The sequence below is a fragment of the Brachyhypopomus gauderio genome, chromosome 15 (genome assembly GCF_052324685.1).
Source record: "Brachyhypopomus gauderio isolate BG-103 chromosome 15, BGAUD_0.2, whole genome shotgun sequence".
Classification (NCBI taxonomy): domain Eukaryota; kingdom Metazoa; phylum Chordata; class Actinopteri; order Gymnotiformes; family Hypopomidae; genus Brachyhypopomus; species Brachyhypopomus gauderio.
The window spans coordinates 9,423,915-9,447,151 of record NC_135225.1 but is presented as its reverse complement, the minus strand read 5'-3'; the positions used below and the strand labels follow the sequence as shown (position 1 = coordinate 9,447,151).

The following is a 23,237-nucleotide window of genomic DNA, read 5'->3' as shown; positions in this document are numbered from 1 at the left end:
ATATTTATACCCCCTAACCCCTCCCTACCTCCCATATTTATACCCCCTAACCCCTCCCTATCTACCATATTTATACCCCCTAACCCCTCACTATCTACCATATTTATACTCCCTAACCCCTCCCTATCTACCATATTTATACCCCCTAACCCCTCCCTACCTCCCATATTTATATCCCCTAACCCCTCCCTATCTCCCATATTTATACCCCCTAACCCCTCCCTATCTCCCATATTTATATCCCCTAACCCCTCCCTACCTGTCATATTTATACCCCCTAACCCCTCCCTACCTGTCATATTTATATCCCCTAACCCCTCCCTACCTGTCATATTTATATCCCCTAACTCCTCCCTATCTCCCATATTTATACCCCCTAACCCCTCCCTATCTACCATATTTATACCCCCTATCCCCTCCCTATCTCCCATATTTATATCCCCTAACTCCTCCCTATCTCCCATATTTATACCCCCTAACCCCTCCCTACCTCCCATATTTATATCCCCTAACCCCTCCCTATCTCCCATATTTATACCCCCTAACCCCTCCCTATCTCCCATATTTATATCCCCTAACCCCTCCCTACCTGTCATATTTATACCCCCTAACCCCTCCCTACCTGTCATATTTATATCCCCTAACCCCTCCCTACCTGTCATATTTATATCCCCTAACTCCTCCCTATCTCCCATATTTATACCCCCTAACCCCTCCCTATCTACCATATTTATACCCCCTATCCCCTCCCTATCTCCCATATTTATATCCCCTAACTCCTCCCTATCTCCCATATTTATACCCCCTAACCCCTCCCTACCTGTCATATTTATATCCCCTAACTCCTCCCTATCTCCCATATTTATACCCCCTAACCCCTCCCTATCTACCATATTTATACCCCCTATCCCCTCCCTATCTCCCATATTTATATCCCCTAACTCCTCCCTACCTCCCATATTTATACCCCCTAACCCCTCCCTATCTACCATATTTATACCCCCTATCCCCTCCCTATCTCCCATATTTATATCCCCTAACTCCTCCCTACCTCCCATATTTATACCCCCTAACCCCTCCCTATCTCCCATATTTATATCCCCTAACTCCTCCCTATCTACCATATTTATACCCCCTAACCCCTCCCTATCTCCCATATTTATACCCCCTAACCCCTCCCTATCTCCCATATTTATATCCCCTAACCCCTCCCTATCTCCCATATTTATACCCCCTAACCCCTCCCTACCTCCCATATTTATACCCCCTAACCCCTCCCTATCTCCCATATTTATACCCCCTATCCCCTCCCTATCTCCCATATTTATATCCCCTAACTCCTCCCTATCTCCCATATTTATACCCCCTAACCCCTCCCTACCTGTCATATTTATATCCCCTAACTCCTCCCTATCTCCCATATTTATACCCCCTAACCCCTCCCTATCTACCATATTTATACCCCCTATCCCCTCCCTATCTCCCATATTTATATCCCCTAACTCCTCCCTACCTCCCATATTTATACCCCCTAACCCCTCCCTATCTACCATATTTATACCCCCTATCCCCTCCCTATCTCCCATATTTATATCCCCTAACTCCTCCCTATCTACCATATTTATACCCCCTAACCCCTCCCTATCTCCCATATTTATATCCCCTAACTCCTCCCTATCTACCATATTTATACCCCCTAACCCCTCCCTATCTCCCATATTTATATCCCCTAACTCCTCCCTATCTACCATATTTATACCCCCTAACCCCTCCCTATCTCCCATATTTATACCCCCTAACCCCTCCCTATCTCCCATATTTATATCCCCTAACCCCTCCCTATCTCCCATATTTATATCCCCTAACTCCTCTCTTTTCCTCCACAACTAAACTTCACACCTCTGTTTCCTCCATTCCACCTTCCCTCTCACACTCTTCTTCTGTCATCTCCCTCCTACAAAGGCCTCCCATCTACTCCAGACCAAACTCCCCACTGACACTGCAGCAGTGGTCTGCACTGGCAATACAGTTATGACATAACTCATTGGCACCACTATAACCCATAGTCATCACCACAAAGTCATCATAATCTAGTCATCTCTGCAGCATAACCTATATCTCCAGTAATCTCTGTAACATGCCAAACCCATATCATACCATGCAGTCAGAAACTAATATAGTCTGTCATCAACAAATCCTACACATATATAAAGGGACCATTGCTGCATTAATAAAACAAAAAAACAATACAACTTTGCAACTTTGTAAGATCTAAATATTCAGTTACCAATGCAAAAACAAAACACATGGTCATCACCACACCATAACAAACTGCAGCAGATTAGGAGTATTAGGACTAGAGTATTAGGGAACCCAATACTCTGTCTTATAGGTACCGGTATATAGAATACTCTTATAGGACCTGTGGCTTAACGGTAAGAGAGAATTAACTTGTATTTTAACTTGATATTATATACAGATAAACTAGAATAATTTCACTAATATTACAGCAAGCAAGATAGCTACTGAATTCCAGGTGAGAACAGAACAATGATTTTCCACAGGCTTTTGAGTTTAAACATGCCTGCTGGAAAAGCTCTTGGTTCCTTTGAACCGCAAGGTCTGTCTGCACCCTCATATAATCGACACCTACAGTACCATACCATATTAAAAGATAACATTAATTGCAGAGATACACTCACAAAGTGTCAGTCTGCACCCCCTCCCACACACACACACACACACACACTTACTTTAAGAAGTGGAACTGGTACGGTACAGTTTTTTGCAGTTGCTGAGGTCCAATTTCTGAAAGTACGTTTCCTTTTGTCAAAACTTAACACACAGCAGCCAATACCACACACACAACACACAAAACATCTCACATTTGCCAAAACCTTATTTTTGCATTCAAACTCTACACACCACATATCAGATGAACAGTCCTTCCTATATGACAACAACACACTGATTTGACAAATTTTGGTTTCCATGTGTCTATGATTTAGTTTCTCGTGTCTCCGGCCACTCTCATGCCATTTGTAACCTCACCCCATCATTATCATTCCCGCCTGTTTCTAGTTCTTTCCATTGTTAGTCAGCTTACAGCTTTTTGCAGCTGCTAAGACCCCAAAAGTGGTCCTTATAGCACAATTTTTGAAAACACTAACCCATGTAGCTTATATGTTTACCTGGTGCATTAAATCTTGAGCACATTCTCTGTCTTGCACTCTTACACTCATTCAGAAACCCTTATAGTGAACCCTGTTCTTACACTCATTCAGAAACTCTTATAATGAACCCTGTTCTTACACTCATTCAGAAACTCTTACAGTGAACCCTGTTCTTACACTCATTCAGAAACTCTTATAATGAACCCTGTTCTTACACTCATTCAGAAACTCTTATAATGAACCCTGTTCTTACACTCATTCAGAAACTCTTACAATGAACCCTGTTCTTACACTCATTCAGAAACTCTTACAGTATACCCTGTTCTTACACTCATTCAGAAACTCTTATAATGAACCCTGTTCTTACACTCATTCAGAAACTCTTATAATGAACCCTGTTCTTACACTCATTCAGAAACTCTTATAATGAACCCTGTTCTTACACTCATTCAGAAACTCTTATAATGAACCCTGTTCTTACACTCATTCAGAAACTCTTATAATGAACCCTGTTCTTACACTCATTCAGAAACTCTTATAATGAACCCTGTTCTTACACTCATTCAGAAACTCTTACAGTGAACCCTGTTCTTACACTCATTCAGAAACTCTTATAATGAACCCTGTTCTTACACTCATTCAGAAACTCTTAGAGTAAACCCTGTTCTTACACTCATTCAGAAACTCTTACAGTGAACCCTGTTCTTACACTCATTCAGAAACTCTTACAGTAAACCCTGTTCTTACACACATTCAGAAACTCTTAGAGTAAACCCTGTTCTTACACTCATTCAGAAACTCTTACAGTATACCCTGTTCTTACACTCATTCAGAAACTCTTACAGTGAACCCTGTTCTTACATCATTCAGAAACTCTTACAGTGAACCCTGTTCTTACACTCATTCAGAAACTCTTACCGTGAACCCTCTTTGTGTTGTTTGGCGCTGATTATTACTTGTTTCCATCTAGCTGGTAGTCAGTGTTGAAATCTTTCTTGTTGTTTGTCTGTGAGTTATTTCCAGTTTATGTTGTTTTTTCTGCCTAGTTTCACTTTTGTTTGTTACTATGGATATTCGTGTTGGCTTTGTGACCTTGGACCGTGACCCTGACTCTGTTAGTGAATTTGCCCTCAAAAACCCCTAAAAAAAAATCTTCTCAGCATATGCGTCTGCCCCATTTCCCCATCGCCCCTGGCGACACAACTACATGTATTTTTTGAGTGTTCAGTGTGTAGTTTACTGCAAATGTATATCATAGTACTCACGTATACATGTGTATTCACAAATATTCAGGTCATTTACACCATAAAGTGAAACACAATTAAAAGCGGAAGGTTTATTTTGGTTTTGCATGAACACTACAGCAACATGTACTGTACATACTGTAAAAGCATGGATAACAAAAACTATAAAAATCATCAACAACAAAACAAATCAACAAAATAGGCTCGCAACTCCAGAATACAAAATTAGGGTGCATCCCATTTCACATTTGCGTCTGGCCACAAGATCTCATCAACATCACAGGTGATGTACGCTCTGGCAAATCAGCAGGGGGAGGACCTTGTTGGGTGATGTATCCTCTACTGGCACGCCCCCTCATCAGTGCCAACACAAGCTTCCTCCATCGCCTGCTGAATGGATTTGCTGAATGTACGGTGGGGTTGGCGACCATGCCAAAAAGAACTCAATAGAAATGGAGAGTATGGTGGAGGTGAACGCACAACAATTCACTACGTTGTCCCAGGCTACAACAAAGCCAGGCTGTTCTGGTTCATGCCCTTAGTGATGGAGAGTGAGCATGCTGGGGAAGGTGATGATGCGTACAGTGTTGTAGGTATCATGCCAAGAGTGGCGTGATGATGAACACCACAATTCTGCAAATGGCTGCACACATTGTGATGTTGCGACCACGCTGCCAAGGTCTCTGACAATGGCATGGTGTCCTTTTGTAAATGTGCCATATTTGTCAATTGTGATTTTCACCCCAATCGAAATTTATCCTCCAGATTTACCCATCTGTGTAGTGAGAACACACACACACACACACACACACACCCTCCAGTGATCACCAGGGAGGTTGGGGTGCACACGTGCCCAGAGTGGTGGGCAGCCCTAGTCCAGCACCCAGGGAGCAGTTGGGGTTAAGTGCCTTGCTCAAGGGCACCTCAGTCATGGCCTGAGGCCTGGGAATTGAGCCCACGACCCTCCGGTCACAAAACCAGTTCCCTAACCACCAGCCTCCAGGAATCTCAGCGCATGGTTTATCACATGGCCAACCAGAGTAGCTCTGATCTTATCTGTTATGGTTGCTTGTACTCTTCCTTATTCTTGTCCTCTTCTTCGACATTATCGAAGTATTAGCGGCAATATTGGGCTCCATTGTTGTGCAAATTAAGATTTCCAACTTGTAGCTTCTATAAATCTAGTGTTTTAACCAGTGAGGACTGAGTTTGGATTTTAGAAAGTGGGTACAGCAGTTTTTTCCAGAAGAAACACATGTTGTCACATGTTTTGAATGTTGTCTAATGTAGGGAACTGTGTTTTAGAATTGCTAAATGAGTGTAAGGCAGAGAATGTACTTTAGTCCACAAGGTAAATAGATAGGCTACATGAGTTAGTGGTTTCCAAAATTGTGCTATAAGTACCACATTTTGGGTCTTAGCAACTGCAATAAACTAATATTTAAGCTGCTTAAAGAAACATCAGAGATGTGAATAACAATAGATACAAAACAGCAGAGCAAATCACTTCAAATATATTATGTAAGGGTAAGGACATTTCTAATAGTATTTGCTGACTATAGCAAGGCAAAATTGTGTGTGTGTGTGTGTGTGTGTGTGTGTGTGTGTGTGTGTGTGTGTGCGTGTGTGTGTGTGTGTTTGTGCCTGTCTATCTGTGTCTGTGTGTATGTGTGTCTGATATAATGTCAGTGTGTGTGTATGTGTGTGTATGTGTGTATCTATGTGTGTATGAGAAAATGTCAATGTGTGTGTATGCGTGTGTCTGTGTGTGTATGTCAGAATGTCAATGTGTGTATGAGAGAATGTCAATGTGTGTGTATGTGTATGTGTGTGTCTGTGTGTGTACACCTGGCAAATTAATGATGACAAGTAGAAGAGTCAGAGCTCATTATTTAGTGGGAAAACTCTGCACCACAAGACACATTATTGGCACTACATCAGGTGACAGATATTACTTTCCACATTTACAGCAGCGTCCAGTGAACTCACCATTATTACCCCACAAACAGCCCAGTGGCTGTTGCAAACTGAACGAGGCATTATTACCCTACAAACAGCCCCATGGGGAAAGAGAGAACAGGGTAGCCCCCTTTGTTGTATGGAAAAGCTACAAAGTTACAACAATGTAAAAACATTAGACAAGCATATTAACTCAAAATTTACAATACATATTTGATCATCAATCATTTCGTCAACCAGGGACCTTGTTCAGATATGCTTGGATATATATATTGGAATTAATGTCTAGTGTTGGTAAAATCCAACACCTCACGCTCAAACACATGAAGGAACAAACAGAGAGACAGGCAGTCAGATGAGAAAAGAGATCTTCATTTTGTTTGTTCATTACCCCTGAGCCAGATGCTGTGATAAAAACTAGCTAATACAGGATTGCAACATATCTGGGCATTTACAAATAAATGTATATCTTACAGATCATATAGATCTTTTAGTTACGGTTGTACTTCTACATAACACACTTTTAACATCTGTTTTAATTGGAACTAGGATACATAGATCATGGGCAATGATTCAACGGATGATTGATCTGCTTTTAGCTAGACTGACAAAACAGAGCTCTATATGACACAGACTTTCATCCAGTAGCCCAGTCTACACCCACTTAAATGCACACCACTCATATTTAGTATTTCTCTGCTAATAAACTCAGACAGACATGTGTCGACCGGCTGTTGATCAGACGCCTCACCCGCACGTCACTCTGAGATGCTTATAAGACAGCGAGTTTCTGTCCTGGCTTTTAAAGGCGACAGACTGGTCCTTTTCATACAGAGATGCTTTTCCTTTAAAAGCCCAAAGCTTTTGCTCTTCTCTAAAGACATGAAGAGGAAACATATAAGCATACGTTAGAGACAGAGCAAAGCAAGGCCTTGTCATGGTGATGGAGAGGGCCACTCCTCCCGAAGCACTGGAGGAGAGTGACTCAGCCTCTATCTCCTGCCCAGTACAACTGCTGTAACAGAGGGGGGATGCAGTCTGGTTGGAGACCAGAGCTTTTGGAGCTGTCCATGGTTCTGAAAGTCTGCCACAGTGAAGATGCTTAAGTACTTAAGTAGTGTTATAAAATCAAAGCACCATAAAGTTTAAACCTTTCCCTAAAGTTGGAGCATACCATCATCCAAATATCAGCACTAAAATGGTGTTTATGCAGCGCATATGAAACTCGAGCTAATGATGTATGTGTGGTTTTATATACCAAAGCTGTACACTTCAGCTGCCTGTCTCCCTTAGACCTTTTCCATCAGATAAATTGTGATCAATACAGACTCACTGCATTAGAATTTTAAAATTAATAAGAAACTTCCTATCTGTAGTGATCAGCAGGTGAGGGAGATGGCAGGACTGTGTGCTTCTTGTCTCTGTGGGTGGGGGTGTAGTCAAGGTGAAGGACAGGTAGACACCACAACATCAGCAAAACTAAGACATGCTGTCCTCATCCGCCTCCACACACTCCCCCATCTGGACCTGGAACCTGACAGACCTCCCATTTAACTGTCTCTCACACAACCGGTGCCTGCGTGGTTTAAATTAGACTATAGGTAAGGAGCAAGATGAGCAAGATGCCGGCTTTCTTCCTGGTTAACAGCAGCGTGACATGCATGCGTTGATTCCCTGCCCTGTTTAAGACTAATCATTATGACTGATTAGATGCTAGCCAGATTGTTGAGAAGGATGTACAGATGCTTTCAATAAAAAATGCTTTCCCTATGCCATACTTATATGCTCAATAACACTGAAGTGTTCTCATCATTCAAAAGATATTGTTTTTAAAATGATCCCCCAAAGACAAAACATAAAAAAATTTATTGTGCCACAGTATGGGAAATAAAAGAGGCATTGTTACATTTATTTTATGTTGAAAATAGGTGGTAGATAATGAATAAATAGTAGTAGGTAATGAATAAATGATTTTAAGTTGTTAAAAAAACGACAAGCTGTTAGAAGGCGGCTGTCTCTAGAATCTTCAAAAAATAGATGCCGCGAAATATATAAATATAAAGGTTATTTTAATAAAGGAAAATAAAGATACGTTATTTCATGGCGCTAAAATAAGAATACAACAGAGGAGCACTCCTGATGTGAACACGGGAAAAACACAAGACGGACGTATGATGCTTCGGCGATGAGCTAAAGCAACAGGTTTAGAAGCCTATTCCTGACACCAAACTCTCCGAATTCAGCACAAGTGTAAAATTAAAGAAGAGAGAAATAACGTGGTGTCGCGAAAAATGTTTTTTTCTTGGGCACTGCGCAGAGCAAGGACTGCGGGTGTGGTGACTGCATTAGCAAACGCACTATACTGTGCGCACGCACGCACGTCCATACGCACACGCGCGCGCGCTCGCGCGCACACACACACACACACATATATATATATATATATATATATATATATATATATATATATATATATATATATATATATATATATATATATATATATATATAGACAAAGATATTCTCGAATAAAGAATATCATCCTTCCCGATGCAATGCGTATAACACTTCAGAAACATTTCCTTCCCTTCGACGAGCCTCTCAAATAAATTGCTGCTGTCACTTCCATTTACTAAATTGCATCACCGTATCACTTTGGTCTTATGCTGATAGCCGCACGATAAGATACGTATTACGGCGCGCCTCTAAGCGAAGGAAAACACATCCATCTTCCCAAAGAATGGATATTAAATACACGTATTGTCGGAGCCCCAAGCAATGACACACTGACACCTGCGCTCGATCTGACAACAGCTTGGTATGCCGTGCACACGTTCAACGCTCACATAGTTGCTTTAACCGCTGTCCTTTCGCTAAGAAATTTCAATAGTCTGTCTTTCCAATAGAGCAGTCACAGAAAAATAGCGGTTTTAAGTGCTTCAAAATTCCCCGCTCCAAAAATGCTTCATAAATGTCCTAAATCGGTCATCAAAAACATGTCAAGAAACCACAGAAACGTCGCTGGCATGCACTACAAATGACTAACCTCCCAGTCTATGGAGTCCCAGTCGTCGGTAAACATCCGGAGGATTTCAGCTCGTCCAAAAGCGGACGAGGTGCGACAGCACTACGGGGCGACTGAGAGAAACGATGCCATTGCGCTATTGCTATTATCCTCATGAAATCAATTTTATGTGGAGTGTCCGCAGTCCAAGGTACCCAAAAAAGCGCGACTCGACCATAAGTCCAACTTGGGAGTGACAGAGGCATGGAGGCACCGCGGTTGTTCTTTACGCCAGCATGTTTCAGTCGGCGAGGTTGCAGCCAATTAGTGATCCACTCGCGCTCGCGGGCGAACTGCCTACTGACGAGGCGCTCGTGCTTTTAAGAATCGCATCGATTTGGATCCCGTGAATCACAACAGGAGACGTGGGCAGCAAAGAACTTTCCCACAGTTCCATGGACAGATATTTTTCATTACATGGTTATCCTTCCGACTTTAATGGGGTTCGGCACTGATCTGTTTCCCCCGCTTGATTTTCAAGAGGCATTTTAAGATCCTTTACTTTCTGCATGCTTTTGGAACGCACGTGCTGGATTCTCTCAGTCAGCAGTGGGGCGGGACAATTCTACCCAGCAGTGTGATATTAGTACAACAGAATGAACGCACGCACACACTTACCATTAGCACAGCGAAGTTCTTGTGATGTGTGCAATGAATAGTGGTCGTGTTGCCCGCGGAGCCTGTTATGTGGCAACCGTCTGCCCGCCAGCCACCATGTCCATCTAACAGGTCGAAATCCCAGTAGGCTGCGGTGGGGTCTACACCCAGCGCGAGGTGCCTGAGGGCGATGGTCACGGGCTGAACGGTGCTCCTCAGGCTGCACCCATCTACAGAAATGCAACACATTGCATCAAGGCGCACGAGCACAAAGTCCTTAAGTGCCACAACGCTGTATTCTGAGTGCGTATCCAACCTCGCGCACATAAATGCGCACTCATACGCACATGCACATGCCCTCATACTCTCACAACACAAGGCAGACAGACTGACAGACACACACGCACGCACGCGTGCACACACACACACACACACACACACACACACACACACACAGAGAAATAAAAAAAACACATTAGGGCAAATTTGCTTTTAATACTCCTGCAACAAAGGGTTGCTTACTCGTCATCATGAAGACCGACAGATCACATTGCATGTTACATTTCACCACACAACGAATAGTATGATAACTGTAAGGTTTCGTGTGAACGTTATGAAAATTAGAGACTTTCCATTGGCATGCAATAAAGATATTAAATAATTCAAGACATGTTTTAATGATGCAACATGCAAAGCCGCTTCTGTCTTCATTTTAATGGTGTCCTCTGTGATCTACTTATTATCCAACATTTCAAAAGGAAAACAGGAATTACACCTAAAGCTGCTGTCCAACAAGCCAGCTAACATATTTCCTATTTAAAAACCAATTACTTCCTGCGTAGTTTAAGTCAAAGACCGCGCAAAACAAATTATACGAATTTTGCCCTTACCTAATTTGATGAAAGCAACTGGTGTCGAAACACTCCTCCGTTTGCCGTCATCTGCAAGGTCTGACGAATTCCCTGTGCAAGGAAAGAGTTTCCCATTGCGAAAGACAATAAACTGCAGCTTGCAAGCCGACTTATCAACAGATTGCAACGCAGAGACGCTAGGAGTGCCCGCCAGCGGGAAATGGATCGAGGCGACAGCCGCTGTGTTCTGCGGATGGAATAAAAAGGGGAGAGTAGATATTAAATAGTGCCATTCGCCAGACGAGGTGCAAAGATTTCAAACTACAAACATTTTTTACTAATTGTACGTTTTTTCGATGACAGACAGCTCCCATGCAGAACGGGTAACCTTCTGAGCATAAGGTTAAGTTATCCGGCTCCTGTTAAAGCGCTCGCGAGCGCGTGCTTAATCAAGCTGTCTGCCGCAGCGGTGAAAATGGTTCTTACCATCGCTAGGCTGGAGCAACACCGCACATCAAGCAGTCATTTAAAGAGACAATCGGCCTGGCCCTGTCGTTTAGACTCAGAGCACGTCCAAGACATGGACGATCGTTTATAAACATGTTGTTTGCATGACATGCCGTTATATGACTTGCAAAGTAGGTCATGTGGGCCTAAGGCAAGGGAGTGTTATGTCACCATGTAAACTCAAAAGATACCAAAACATGATAAAACAAATGTCATGCACACATAACATACTAAGTCCAGCCACAAACATTACCTAGACAAGACAGGTGTTAATGATCAAATTAGTGATTTAAAAAAATGTGAAAAATGTGAGATAAATCATTTACATGTGTACTGGCTAGAAGCGTTAAATAAGTTGATTGTAATGCTTGTAACTTTGGGAGGTTTGGATTTAACAGAGGTAATTCAATATTAAGACTTGTGCTGAGGTCAGGGCAGCATTCAGTAGATTCATAACTAGGTGTGTAGTGGTGGTGGAGGCTGGGGTGTGGTGTGTTCTGTGGGTGGGGATGGTGGAGGCTGGGGTGTGCTGTGTTCTGTGGGGATGGTGGAGGCTGGGGTGTGGTGTGTTCTGTGGGTGGGGATGGTAGAGGCTGGGGTGTGGTGTGTTCTGTGGGGATGGTGGAGGCTGGTGTGTGCTGTGTTCTGTGGGGATGATGGAGGCTGGGGTGTGGTGTGTTCTGTGGGGATGATGGAGGCTGGGGTGTGGTGTGTTCTGTGGGGATGATGGAGGCTGGGGTGTGGTGTGTTCTGTGGGGATGATGGAGGCTGGGGTGTGGTGTGTTCTGTGGGGATGATGGAGGCTGGGGTGTGGTGTGTTCTGTGGGGATGATGGAGGCTGGGGTGTGGTGTGTTCTGTGGGGATGATGGAGGCTGGGGTGTGGTGTGTTCTGTGGGGATGGTGGAGGCTGGGGTGTGGTGTGTTCTGTGGGGATGATGGAGGCTGGGGTGTGGTGTGTTCTGTGGGTGGGGATGGTGGAGGCTGGGGTGTGGTGTGTTCTGTGGGTGGGGATGGTGGAGGCTGGGGTGTGCTGTGTTCTGTGGGGATGGTGGAGGCTGGGGTGTGCTGTGTTCTGTGGGGATGGTGGAGGCTGGGGTGTGTTGTGTTCTGTGGGGATGGTGGAGGCTGGGGTGTGCTGTGTTCTGTGGGGATGATGGAGGCTGGGGTGTGGTGTGTTCTGTGGGGATGATGGAGGCTGGGGTGTGCTGTGTTCTGTGTGGTAACTGAGAGAGCTGTGAGATGTTTCATTCAAAAAACCAGGCAGTGCTGTCAACACATTTCCATGTCTTTGAGTTCTGACTCATAGTTACAGTGGAGAGCACACTCCTTCTCCAGATCTCGAAGCAGAGTACTGTACCAGCTCAATACCAACCCAGATCAAGGCAGAGGTTCTAACATTAGTAAACTGTTGTCTTCTCAATGGCAGTAGTGATTATTAATGAATCATGCTTAAACTTTCTTCTGTTGGTAAACACTGAGCCAACAGATGAAGAAATGAACTTCAAAATAGAAATAACATCTTCAGTAATTGAATCAGGGGAGTGGGCACTATCACACACAGAACTAACTGGCGGTGGGGTATTTTAAAGGAGAAGTAAATATATGGTTTTTATAATGCAGAGGCTTGGCAGAGGCAAGCAGCAGAGACAGACTGTTAAACCAGTGTCCTTGAGAGCTTCTTTAATGGTAATACTCACAAAAATGGTTTCATGACTGTGTGTAAGTTTAAATCTTGAATAGTGCAACATAAATATTGTCCCAGCTGGACAACGCACCACAAAGGATCGCACCACAGTGACACACCTCCTTCATAACACCAATGAAGAAAGGCCACAATTTTACCAAGATAAAACCAAATCCTCTGTCTTCCTCTGCTGGTATAAAGCTTCAAACTACTACACGAATGTAGCAGAGTGCTGAGAGTAGCATCTTTCTTATATGGTAAATGGGGCCTGAGTGCTCTTATGTCCCCTTGTCATCACAGCCAAAGTCCTGACAGTGTACCTGCATGGAGGATTACGCTCAAATAAGGGCTTTCACAGGGAAAACAACGTGGTACTTAACCTCAGCCTCAGTTTTTACAACCTTGTCTGCATCGGCGCAGATGGAAATTCTGAAGTGAGGGGGACCAAGCTGTACAATATATACGTTTATGCTTGTAGATGCTAGATTTCGGATGGGGTCAATATAAATCTGGAGGGGACATGTCCCCCCCCGTCCCCAGTGCCATCTGCGCCCCTGCTTGTCTGTAAGGGAGACCGGATCCCTTTATAAGATGGCTTTCTTGCCTACGACACTGTGAACTGACTCACACTTGAGAAATCATCGATTTCCATCCACCATGGAGATGTGGCATGCATCATGTATGTATTTGTGTGTGTGTGTTTATGTGTAGGCCTATGTGTGTAAGTGAGAGCCTGTACAAGTCTATGCACAGCAGAACTTTTCCAAATGTTTCTGAGGTTTGTAAAGGCCCCTCCAAGAACACACACACAGGAATAACATTCGCCCTTACCTTTCTGCATTTCAGCGAAGATGATTTATTTAAGGGTGGTCATGCAGGTCCCTGGCACATACTGGCATGCATTTTTTAATTATCTGAGTAGTGTGTCTCAGTAGGTCACAGGCTGAGACAGTTGGTATTCGAGCATGTGCGGGACTTCACTGTGAATGTGAGTCACTTGAGGTTGCATTTGGAACTTTGCTCTGGGCATCAGAACTCTGGTCATGTGTATATTCAGAGGACTCTCAGCCTAACTGTCCCTCCAGAAGAAGCACATTTTCAGTGATAGGATTTTGGGTTTAGCAAAGAGTTCTGCAATGATTAATTATCTGAATTGTGGCTTTGTCTCACATATGAAACTCAGGCTGAGCCTTCCTCATTTCATAAAATCATCTTAACCTTTATATGTTTTCCATGTGCATACATTATGAATAAATGTAAGAGATAAAGATACTACAGTTTCAAAGCTGCAGGCCACATTCTACAACTTTGTAATCCATTGCATTCCCTACTCTCATCTAAACCTTTAAAATCAAGAAATTGCTAAATTCTCTTTGATGAGGACAAAGGTTTTATTGACCAGTGAATGGGCAATTTGATTCCAATCCCAATCATTTGAATTTATTCTAATTGGTTAACAATTGCAAACCTATTTGCTTAATTAACATCTAAATTATGTTAATCATATAAATTATTACATTTTAAAATTAAAGTATTGAAAGAAAAAAACATGCATGAATAAACTAGTATGTAATGAATTGATTAAACATTAAAATGCATATGGATATATTCAGCTGAACTGAAGACTTTATCTAATTTACATTTTTTAAATGACCATGACTGAATTACTTCCCGCAGTAGTGATATAGCCTTGAGATAGCTGGAAAGATCAGGGTATGTGCCCTCAGATGAATTCTCCCCAGCATGATGGGTATTCCTTACACATCGTTTATAGCTTCCTAAATGTCCCTTCCTCACCATTATGGCACATTCAGGAATCAATATAATAGATTGAAATGCAAATTAGTATTCTGATCCAAGCAGAACTGTAAAAAAATGGTTCTCAATATCCAAGCTGAGAAATCAACATTACCTCTCATATCTATTATTCGTAATAATTTAGACTCATTTGTATAATGTATAGAAATCTATACATTATGTCACAAACCCCAGACCACAAGAAAGACTATATAGAGCTGTATAATACTCATCAGTAAAGGACAACTCACAGACCTCTGCTAGCTTCCAAGGACACCAGTGTCTCAGGGCCTAATGTGCTAGATAGTGCTTATGTATTAGAATTATTGTACTGCACCACATTGTAAACGATCAACACAAGCCTGCTGTCAACCTCTCAATAGCAGTCAGTGAAATCTTTTTATCATTAATGCACAAGCTTGTAAACAGTAGATTTGAAGGGAATGTAATACAATAGGGTAAATGTAAACCATCTGTCACCAAGCTTAGTAAAAGTAGTTGAGAGAGAGAGAGAGAGAGAGAGAGAGAGAGAGAGAGAGAGATACCCCTGTAAGCTGTTTGGAGAGGCAGCATTATTCCAGACTAAATCGGATCTCTGTTGCCAGGAGTAATTGAAAACAGAACTGTATATTTAGCATCTTTTAAGCCAACTGTCAGGTCCAATCATCTTTCTCCATATAATAATTTTGGTCCTGGACTCTGCGAGTACTCGACTGAGATTGTACATGTGTTTGAAATAAAGGAGGCTCAGTGGTGCAATAGAACAATGTGTTGACTAAATGAGCAACAATGAGTGTGAGGTTACAGGTTAAAATGCATAACAAATCCACTTATTTACCCAACAGCTACTGACTGATAAACACTGCAGGGTTATTTTTTAGAACACCAAACATGAAAAAGCTACATATGCAAATGTCTGTTAGCCACAGGAAGCAATAACCAAAACATAAAAAAACACGTGAGGTGCTGGTCGTCGTGATTCGGGCCTACTGTTCCTTATGGAGGTCCTGTGCTGCAGTGGTGCAAAGATCCATTCATTTAAACTCCTAATTATGACTAGAAGCCTGAAAAAGAACAGCATGTGAGAGATGGTCTCCAGAAGAACCTACTGATTCCAAAGGATGGATGATCCCACAGATATTTAAGGAAGCCTCCTCTACCATCAATTTACACAGTCTACAGTTTCCTTCTCCTCTTCTGAATGTTTTTTTCATCCTTCCCCTCTGAGAGCACATGAAGTTGTAACAGAAACCGAACACTTTTATTCAACAAATATCAACCAAAAGTGGGATTATTCTGAGACAGTGTATCTGTGCCTGTGTTTTCCATTCTTTTTTGCCCTGACCCACTGATTGCAATGTTTCTATACCTAATCTGATCACAAGCCACTGAAGTGCAGTGCTCTCTCTCTCTTTCTTTCTCTCCCTCTCTCACACACACTATGTCCACGAAGACCAGAAAAAGTGTCTTCCCAGCATCAGCATTAGCATTTGCTTTTCTGCTTAACATTGTGTTATAGAGAACACACACACACACACACACACACACACACACACACACACACACACACACAGAGAGAGAGAGACACACACAACACACAGACAGAAACATACCCAGAATGCATTGGAAGATGTTGCTAACCTTCACATTACCCTTGTTCTTCCTTTCATCTCGGTCAAAGCGTGATGCAGCATAAAGTGATGCAGCACATGGTGCCTCCACGTGCAGGTAAAACCTGCTTCTCACACACATGCCCAGTGCAGCCATGCCAAGATTACGTGTCACTGCTGACCTGAGATTCCCCCAACATCCAGACCTCTCTGGACTAAACCTGAACAGTGACGACTGCAATAGCAGGGGCCAAATAAACTACAAGGCAACAGCTGGGTTACAACTATAACAGTAAATTCATAAAATTCACCTATGTGAATTTTACCTATGTGTAGCTACATACACACGCACACACATGTACACACATGCACACACATAAACACAGTCTTCTGTCACACTTTTATACATATAACACCGGTCTGATAGAGACATTCACATTAGCCTAATCCATATTTTAGACTCCACAAAAAAAGCTTTATTTAAGTGAAACTAAATTTTACCATATGAGCAACAGCCACATAGTTGTCACCTCTTCATTCCATTCATTTAGAATAAAATCAAAAACCTGTGATATTTAGGTTATTATTAGGTTATTATAGGTTATACAGATTATATTTAAATCTGTAATCTGTAATCTAATTTAAAACCCTGAGTCTTTCTACAACAATTATTGTTACTAGCTTTGACTTCAGAATCAACTGGACCTGCAGAGCCACATGACTGGAATCGGCCCAATAGCTGGCAAAAGGTAGATTCTGTTAAATAGACTCCTGTAATTAAATTAAACAACTACGGTGCCCCCAAAAGGTACAACTTACTGCCTCCTTTCTTCTTCCATATAACCAGCCAGATGGCTTTCATCTATTCCTTTGAATAATGTGTGCAGAATAACTCATGCTACATTTCACCTGCTGAGGCTTAAAAAAAACACAACCCCTGCCTCACACACACACACACACACACACACACACACACACACACACACACACACACACACACACACACACACACACACACACACACACACACACACACACTCAAACTAATTCTAACATTAACCTCAACCTAACCATGATGAAATGTCAATGAAATGCAGCTTCTGTAAAAAGCAGGTTATGAAGGCCGTTCTGCTAGCTCTAGCGTAGCAAGCTACCCTTTATTTTTCTAAGCTTTCCTGTTGTAGTCAGGTCACACATTTACTAAACCACACGCACAGTTGGCTCTGTGAGAGTACATTATTTGGAAATGTACATCACGTGTCTCCAATGGACTCTGCTTTACAGCTTTTAGACCGTATTCATGCCATAACGGTCAAAGGTCATTGGACCTGCTGCCTTTAGTAACACACTGGAACATACAAGAACTGAAGTGTTGCAGAAGACTTCATAAAGTTGTTCATGAAACATAATATAAGCTTGGCTCATATTGGACTTTACACACACAGAAGCCCAAACACGGTGGGCTTGATTCGATTCAGAATATGATAACACTGTGCAGGAGAGCTGTTTCTCACTTAGCCCGTTTAGCCTGGCGGACAGGGAGTGGACCCAGGGATCCAGTCACTTCTGAAGGCTGCAGACGCATCTGTGCCTCATGATTGGCTTCATTCTGCTGCAGTGTGCACATGCACAGGAGCTCTGAACCTGGAAACACTCACAGAATGACTCAAGTACACACAGCACACCACATGCTGGCCTGTGTGGATCTGAGGTTCCTACTGGTCCAAGATAAGCCTCCACAAAACCCGGGTCCACGTTCGTGTTATTGATGATTCTCATCATTTCCCATAAAAAAAAAGCACAGAGTTCTAGTGGATTCCAAACCGACCTCTCAAGACAAGCCGCTTTTTTTTTGTGGAAAATGAATTGGCTATCGAGAGAGTCTTTAAGGAAATAGGCCTCCGTGTCTGGTATTTACGGACATCCATCGTCTTGCTAATTCTCGCTGAGCCATTCCTCTCTCTGGCACCTAATCACTTTGTGGTCCTTCCCTTCACAGGATGACAAACGCGGCGGCTGACGATGACAAACTCCGCACGGGCGCCACAGCGCATTCATCATGCCACTGTGCAGTATGCCCGCTCGTTTAATATAGGCAGAGGCCAAACGTCAAAAGGCAGCCGGGCCTCTGACTCTCCCTCCACAGCCACAGGATCCTGCCAAGGCTGCTGCTCACAGAAAAATGATATTCCTTCTTTTTCCTCTCCTGGGAGTGCCATGGTGACAAATCTGTTGTTCCTAGAAGAACCGTCATGTGCGATGGCATCTGAAATGCAGCGAGCACAACTCCTGTGTTTTAATGAAAAGTTGCCTGAGAACTGTCCTACTGATAAAGTGGAATTACAGATCTCCCACAACTCATTTCTAGGCCTCGGAAAGTCTCTCGAGTTTTGCCGAATTTCAAGGTGAATCAAGGCCACTTTTGCTTTCCGTTCTTTCAACCAGCATCACTTGAATCTCTTGTATAACAACACGCTATCCCCTGCAGCGGGCCTGCTAGCGCAGGTGGAACCGGGCCTGGTAGATCTCTACAGAATTCTTGTAAAGACTACTTAGAGGCATGTACAGCATGATGTTCTACTGGGGAACCTGCACTACAGAACAACACTTAAGTTTCTCCAGCTTCTCCTGGAGACTGTGAGAAGATGCCACAGCTGCACTCCGACCTCCACCACGCCTGCTCCTAATCAATATCTAAATATTCATCGCTGAAGTGGAGATAACCCTCAGTAGTGAGTTCATTCACACTTATAGCTTCCATCAGGCATGATTACAGCATAATCCTCAATGTTAAGTCTATGCTAATAGTGTTCATTTGTGTTAAGACACACTGCAGGTGTTAATTTAATGTGTTGTCCTACTTTGGCCATCATAAATAACTGTACAGTAATGACTACATTATTACACACTTACTTAATGGCTAGACCTGATAGGTCTTCCAATTCCTAGTCTCCTTATTTTTCGCTGACTTTAGATTTAGTATTTCCATCTATTTCAATAGTATTCCCGTGATTTTCCTCATGAAAAAGCCTAAATAAAGCAACTCTGCTCAAATATCTAAACTACCTAATATTCCTACTATTACTGTTATTACACTCTGCACCTGTATATTCTACACTGTGATACATGTTTACTTTTAAAACAAATGAACATATTTAAATGTATCAGATGTAATGCAAATTTATCAAAATTATATTTATCAAAGCATTTACGCACATTAGAGTTGTCTGCACACTTCCTTTCTCTTCAGTATTTTGGTACAGGGTTAGTTTAAGTGAATTTTGGAAGCAGTGATTTGGTTAGTCATTGTGCTGATTTAGATCATGAATCAACATATTTTTCCAACATTTTTTAAAATGTTACATTTACTCAGATTAAACTTTTGATATGTCATCTATGTTCTATCTTTGCATTCAGTTTTTATTCACAATTTGTTTAGTGTCCCAACTTTTTTGGAATCCGGTTTGTAGGTAGTGTTGACATGGGTTCTCAGGGTTGGTCCTTGTACGTTATGTTGGTAGATTGATGAAGGAAGTCCAGCAGCTCTAGAGACACATCTATAAACACTCGTGTTTTGCCTGTTTTCCTCAAGTTACAGCACTAGATGGTATTTTGATAGACGTTCATTCCTCACTGGGAGAGAGCCAAAGACCACATTACTGCCATACTGAGCTGTTCCTCAGCCAGACATGTGGAGGACACAATGAAGCCATATATGAAGAGGAGATGGAGAGAGATAGAGAGAGAGAGATAGAGAGAGAGGGGGGGGAGAGAGAGAGAACAAACTAACTCGGCTCTCAATTTTCAGAGACCAATTTTAGATCTTAGGTCTTAGGTCTCTATTACATTTTTTAATATTATATTATATCATATTATATTATATTTCTTTATACTCTTACCTTTCCTTACCATACCATAAGATATGAAAACTGTTTTCTGTGCTATCTAACCATACAGAACCCTGAATAATGAAAAGAGCCTTGAAAGTGTGAGAAGCTCATGTGAGAAACTCCAGCTGAGTGGAAGACCAGTTACACGTCATGCCCAGAGCGACAACATCACACTCACAGCACACAGTTTTCCAGTGACCCCGCCTAGAGCCGTGGCCTCCAGAGCCCCGGGGGAGACGCCGGGGGGGACGCCAGGGGGGATGCCGGGGGCGCTTACAGGCCACGTAAAGTCTGGCGTGCCTCCCGCCCGTCAGAGCCTCGTTTAGCCGTCACTAGTGCGTGTAATTTAGTGTGCGCCCTTGTGTTTGTGATGTTGTGGCCAAGCCTGATGCCTCCCCATGTGTCTGCACCTTGGTCCTGCCTGTGAACGTCCAGGTCCTGGTTGTTTGTTATGCCCTTGGTCTTGTTATTCTCTTTATTAAAACTTTCAGCTTCAGTGATTGCCAGTGTCATTTACTGTTACACTGCGAGATCTAGGACCTGTCACACACACACATTCTGGTGTTTCCCTTTTGCTATGAGAATTTTTATTTCTATTGTATCTAAATATACTTCTTAGCACAACTTAAATGTGACATTATAAGTTGGTAAAAAAAAATCTGTTGAACTTGAATTGCCAAGACTGACTGGTACTGCTGCACATTGAAAAACTACACAGGATTTCTCTCAGTCGTCTATTAAAAACACTATCTGTAGAACTTTTTGGAGAACTCGAAAAAATGAATCAATGGCTTTTTGAGTGTTCTCTGGGTAACCTTGTACAACAGCTCTAATGGAATGCAAGAGAGGAATGATAAAAAGTTCATTTTAATAATGGCGGCCCTTGCAGTCTTCACACTGCTGGTCTGCCGTGGCCCCATATGACCTCTGCAGGGAGCAACACTGATATTTGCCTCCTGCAGCTGCTCTCATTCAGAACTACTGAAGACAATGGAACTCATTCCTACCTGCTTCTGCTATTAGCACACAGGCCAAGCGGAAAGACAACATTGAAAAAGCAAAGAGAAAGAACATAAAGAGAGAGAGGTGGTGGGGAGCACAGAGATGGAGAGAGAAAGAGAGAGCACAGAGACAGAGAGAGAGCACAGCGACACAGAGAGAGAGCACAGAAACACAGAGAGAGAGCACAGAGAAAGAGAGCAGACAGAGAAAGACACACAGAGACAGAGAGCAGAGACAGAGAGAGAGCACAGAGAAAGAGAGCACAGAGACAGAGAGACATAGAGACAGAGAGAGAGCACAGAGACAGAGAGAGAGAGCACAGAGACAGAGAAAGAGCATAGAGCACAGAGAGATAGAAAGTACAGAGACACAGAGAGATAGCAGAGACAGATAGAACAGAGAGTGAGAGAGCTGAGAGAGCACAGAGATAGAGAAGCAGGCAGCAAAGATGCAGAAAAGAGAAAAAGATCTCTCAGCGAAATTGGTATACACTCAAGAATAGAATCCTTAAGTAGATAAGAAAAAGTCTGTTACCAAAATAAGATGAAGAGAAATGATGTTATTTTTAAGCAGAGATTATTCTGATTATGCTCAACGGAATATTTCTTTTCACCTTCCACTTATTAACAGTATAATGTTAAAATTATCATTTTGAAATACCACAGAACCATTCTGGAAATTCTGAAATGAAATCCGCAGCCCCGCAGGGTCAAGCAGAGGGCCACACAGTGAAGGCCAGAGGAGAAACACCACTCTCCACAGATTAACACCGATGTCGACTCCTCAGAGACTACCGAGACCCGCCTGGTTTCACCCTGGCATAGGCTGGTGGTGGCAAGCTTTGGGTCTGTGCCATGCACAGGACCGACTTCCACTGCGTGAAACAGCACCTGCAGCATTTTTGTCACTGTCTGGGAAATGACATCAAACGTAGCTTCTATTGAGGAAATATGCCTCGCCTTTCTGCCATTTCAGTCCAAGGACAAATCATTGGTCTCGTGTCAGCATAAATGGAAATTTTACTCTGCTCAGGACAAGTGCTTCCCTGGGGGCTTGGATTAATGTATGTGTGTGTGTGTGTGTGTGTGTGTGTGTGTGTGTGTGTGTGTGTGTGTGCGAGTGTGTGTGTGTGTGTGTGTGTGTGTGTGTGAGACAGAGAGAGAGAGAGAGAGAGAGAGAGTGTATGTGTATGTGCACATGTGTATTATGTATTGTGTGTTTTACGGATGGAGCAATGTACTCATCCCACAGTCCAGTGTTCTTAAAATAGACTTTTATTTATTAATTTTTTTAAAGCAAGCAATGGACATAATTTGAGTTCAGTTAAACATATTTTGGCTAGTGCATTTTGGTTTTTGTTTTGGTTATGTACTTCAAGTTATATGTTTTCAACATGCTAGATTTATTTGGGAAAATCAAGTGTTCATTCTCAGGATTATAGTTTTTTACTGACTGCAAATCAGTAGGCACTCACAGAAAGGTACAGGCAGAAATACAGGATGGAACAGGATGCATTTACACCTATTTTAATGACTTTTTTCTAAATCCAACAATATCTCATCCATATGTTTGCTCTCATAATGCCTGCAAAACATTCAATGGAAAAGCCAAGCAGGAATTCAAAGGAAAAGAGCATTTCAACAGTACAGACTAATTCTTTTTGCCATTTTTCAAGAATACCCCAAATTGCTGATTCTGGCTCTGGGCAAACACAGCAGCAGGACAGACCTGCAAAGACCTTGGACCAGCTGTCCATGTATGAGCAACCACAAGGGTTCAGAAGGGCAGAACACATAACAAGTAACTGAGCACGCTACATCCAATTCATATGGTACCACACGGCCTATAACCAGCAAAT

At 42.5% G+C, this 23,237-nt stretch overlaps 1 protein-coding gene and 1 long non-coding RNA gene across 4 annotated transcripts in view; one reads left to right on the top strand and one right to left on the bottom strand.

Moving 5' to 3' along the window:
• LOC143476845 (uncharacterized) overlaps positions 1-20,263 on the top strand; it is a 65,460-nt gene extending 45,197 nt beyond the window's left edge. The window contains exon 4 of the long non-coding RNA XR_013121400.1: positions 18,487-20,263. This is a non-coding gene — a long non-coding RNA (uncharacterized LOC143476845). The remainder of the gene's footprint in view (positions 1-18,486) is intronic.
• Positions 1-23,237, bottom strand: part of adgra1b (adhesion G protein-coupled receptor A1b) — a 116,830-nt gene that overhangs the window by 26,516 nt on the left and 67,077 nt on the right. For all 3 annotated transcript variants that reach the window (XM_076975211.1, XM_076975213.1, XM_076975212.1), the window contains 2 exons: positions 10,928-11,135; positions 10,059-10,267 (listed from right to left, as the gene is read on the bottom strand). In XM_076975211.1, coding sequence (XP_076831326.1) covers positions 10,059-10,267; positions 10,928-11,135 — 417 coding nt within the window. The remainder of the gene's footprint in view (positions 1-10,058; positions 10,268-10,927; positions 11,136-23,237) is intronic.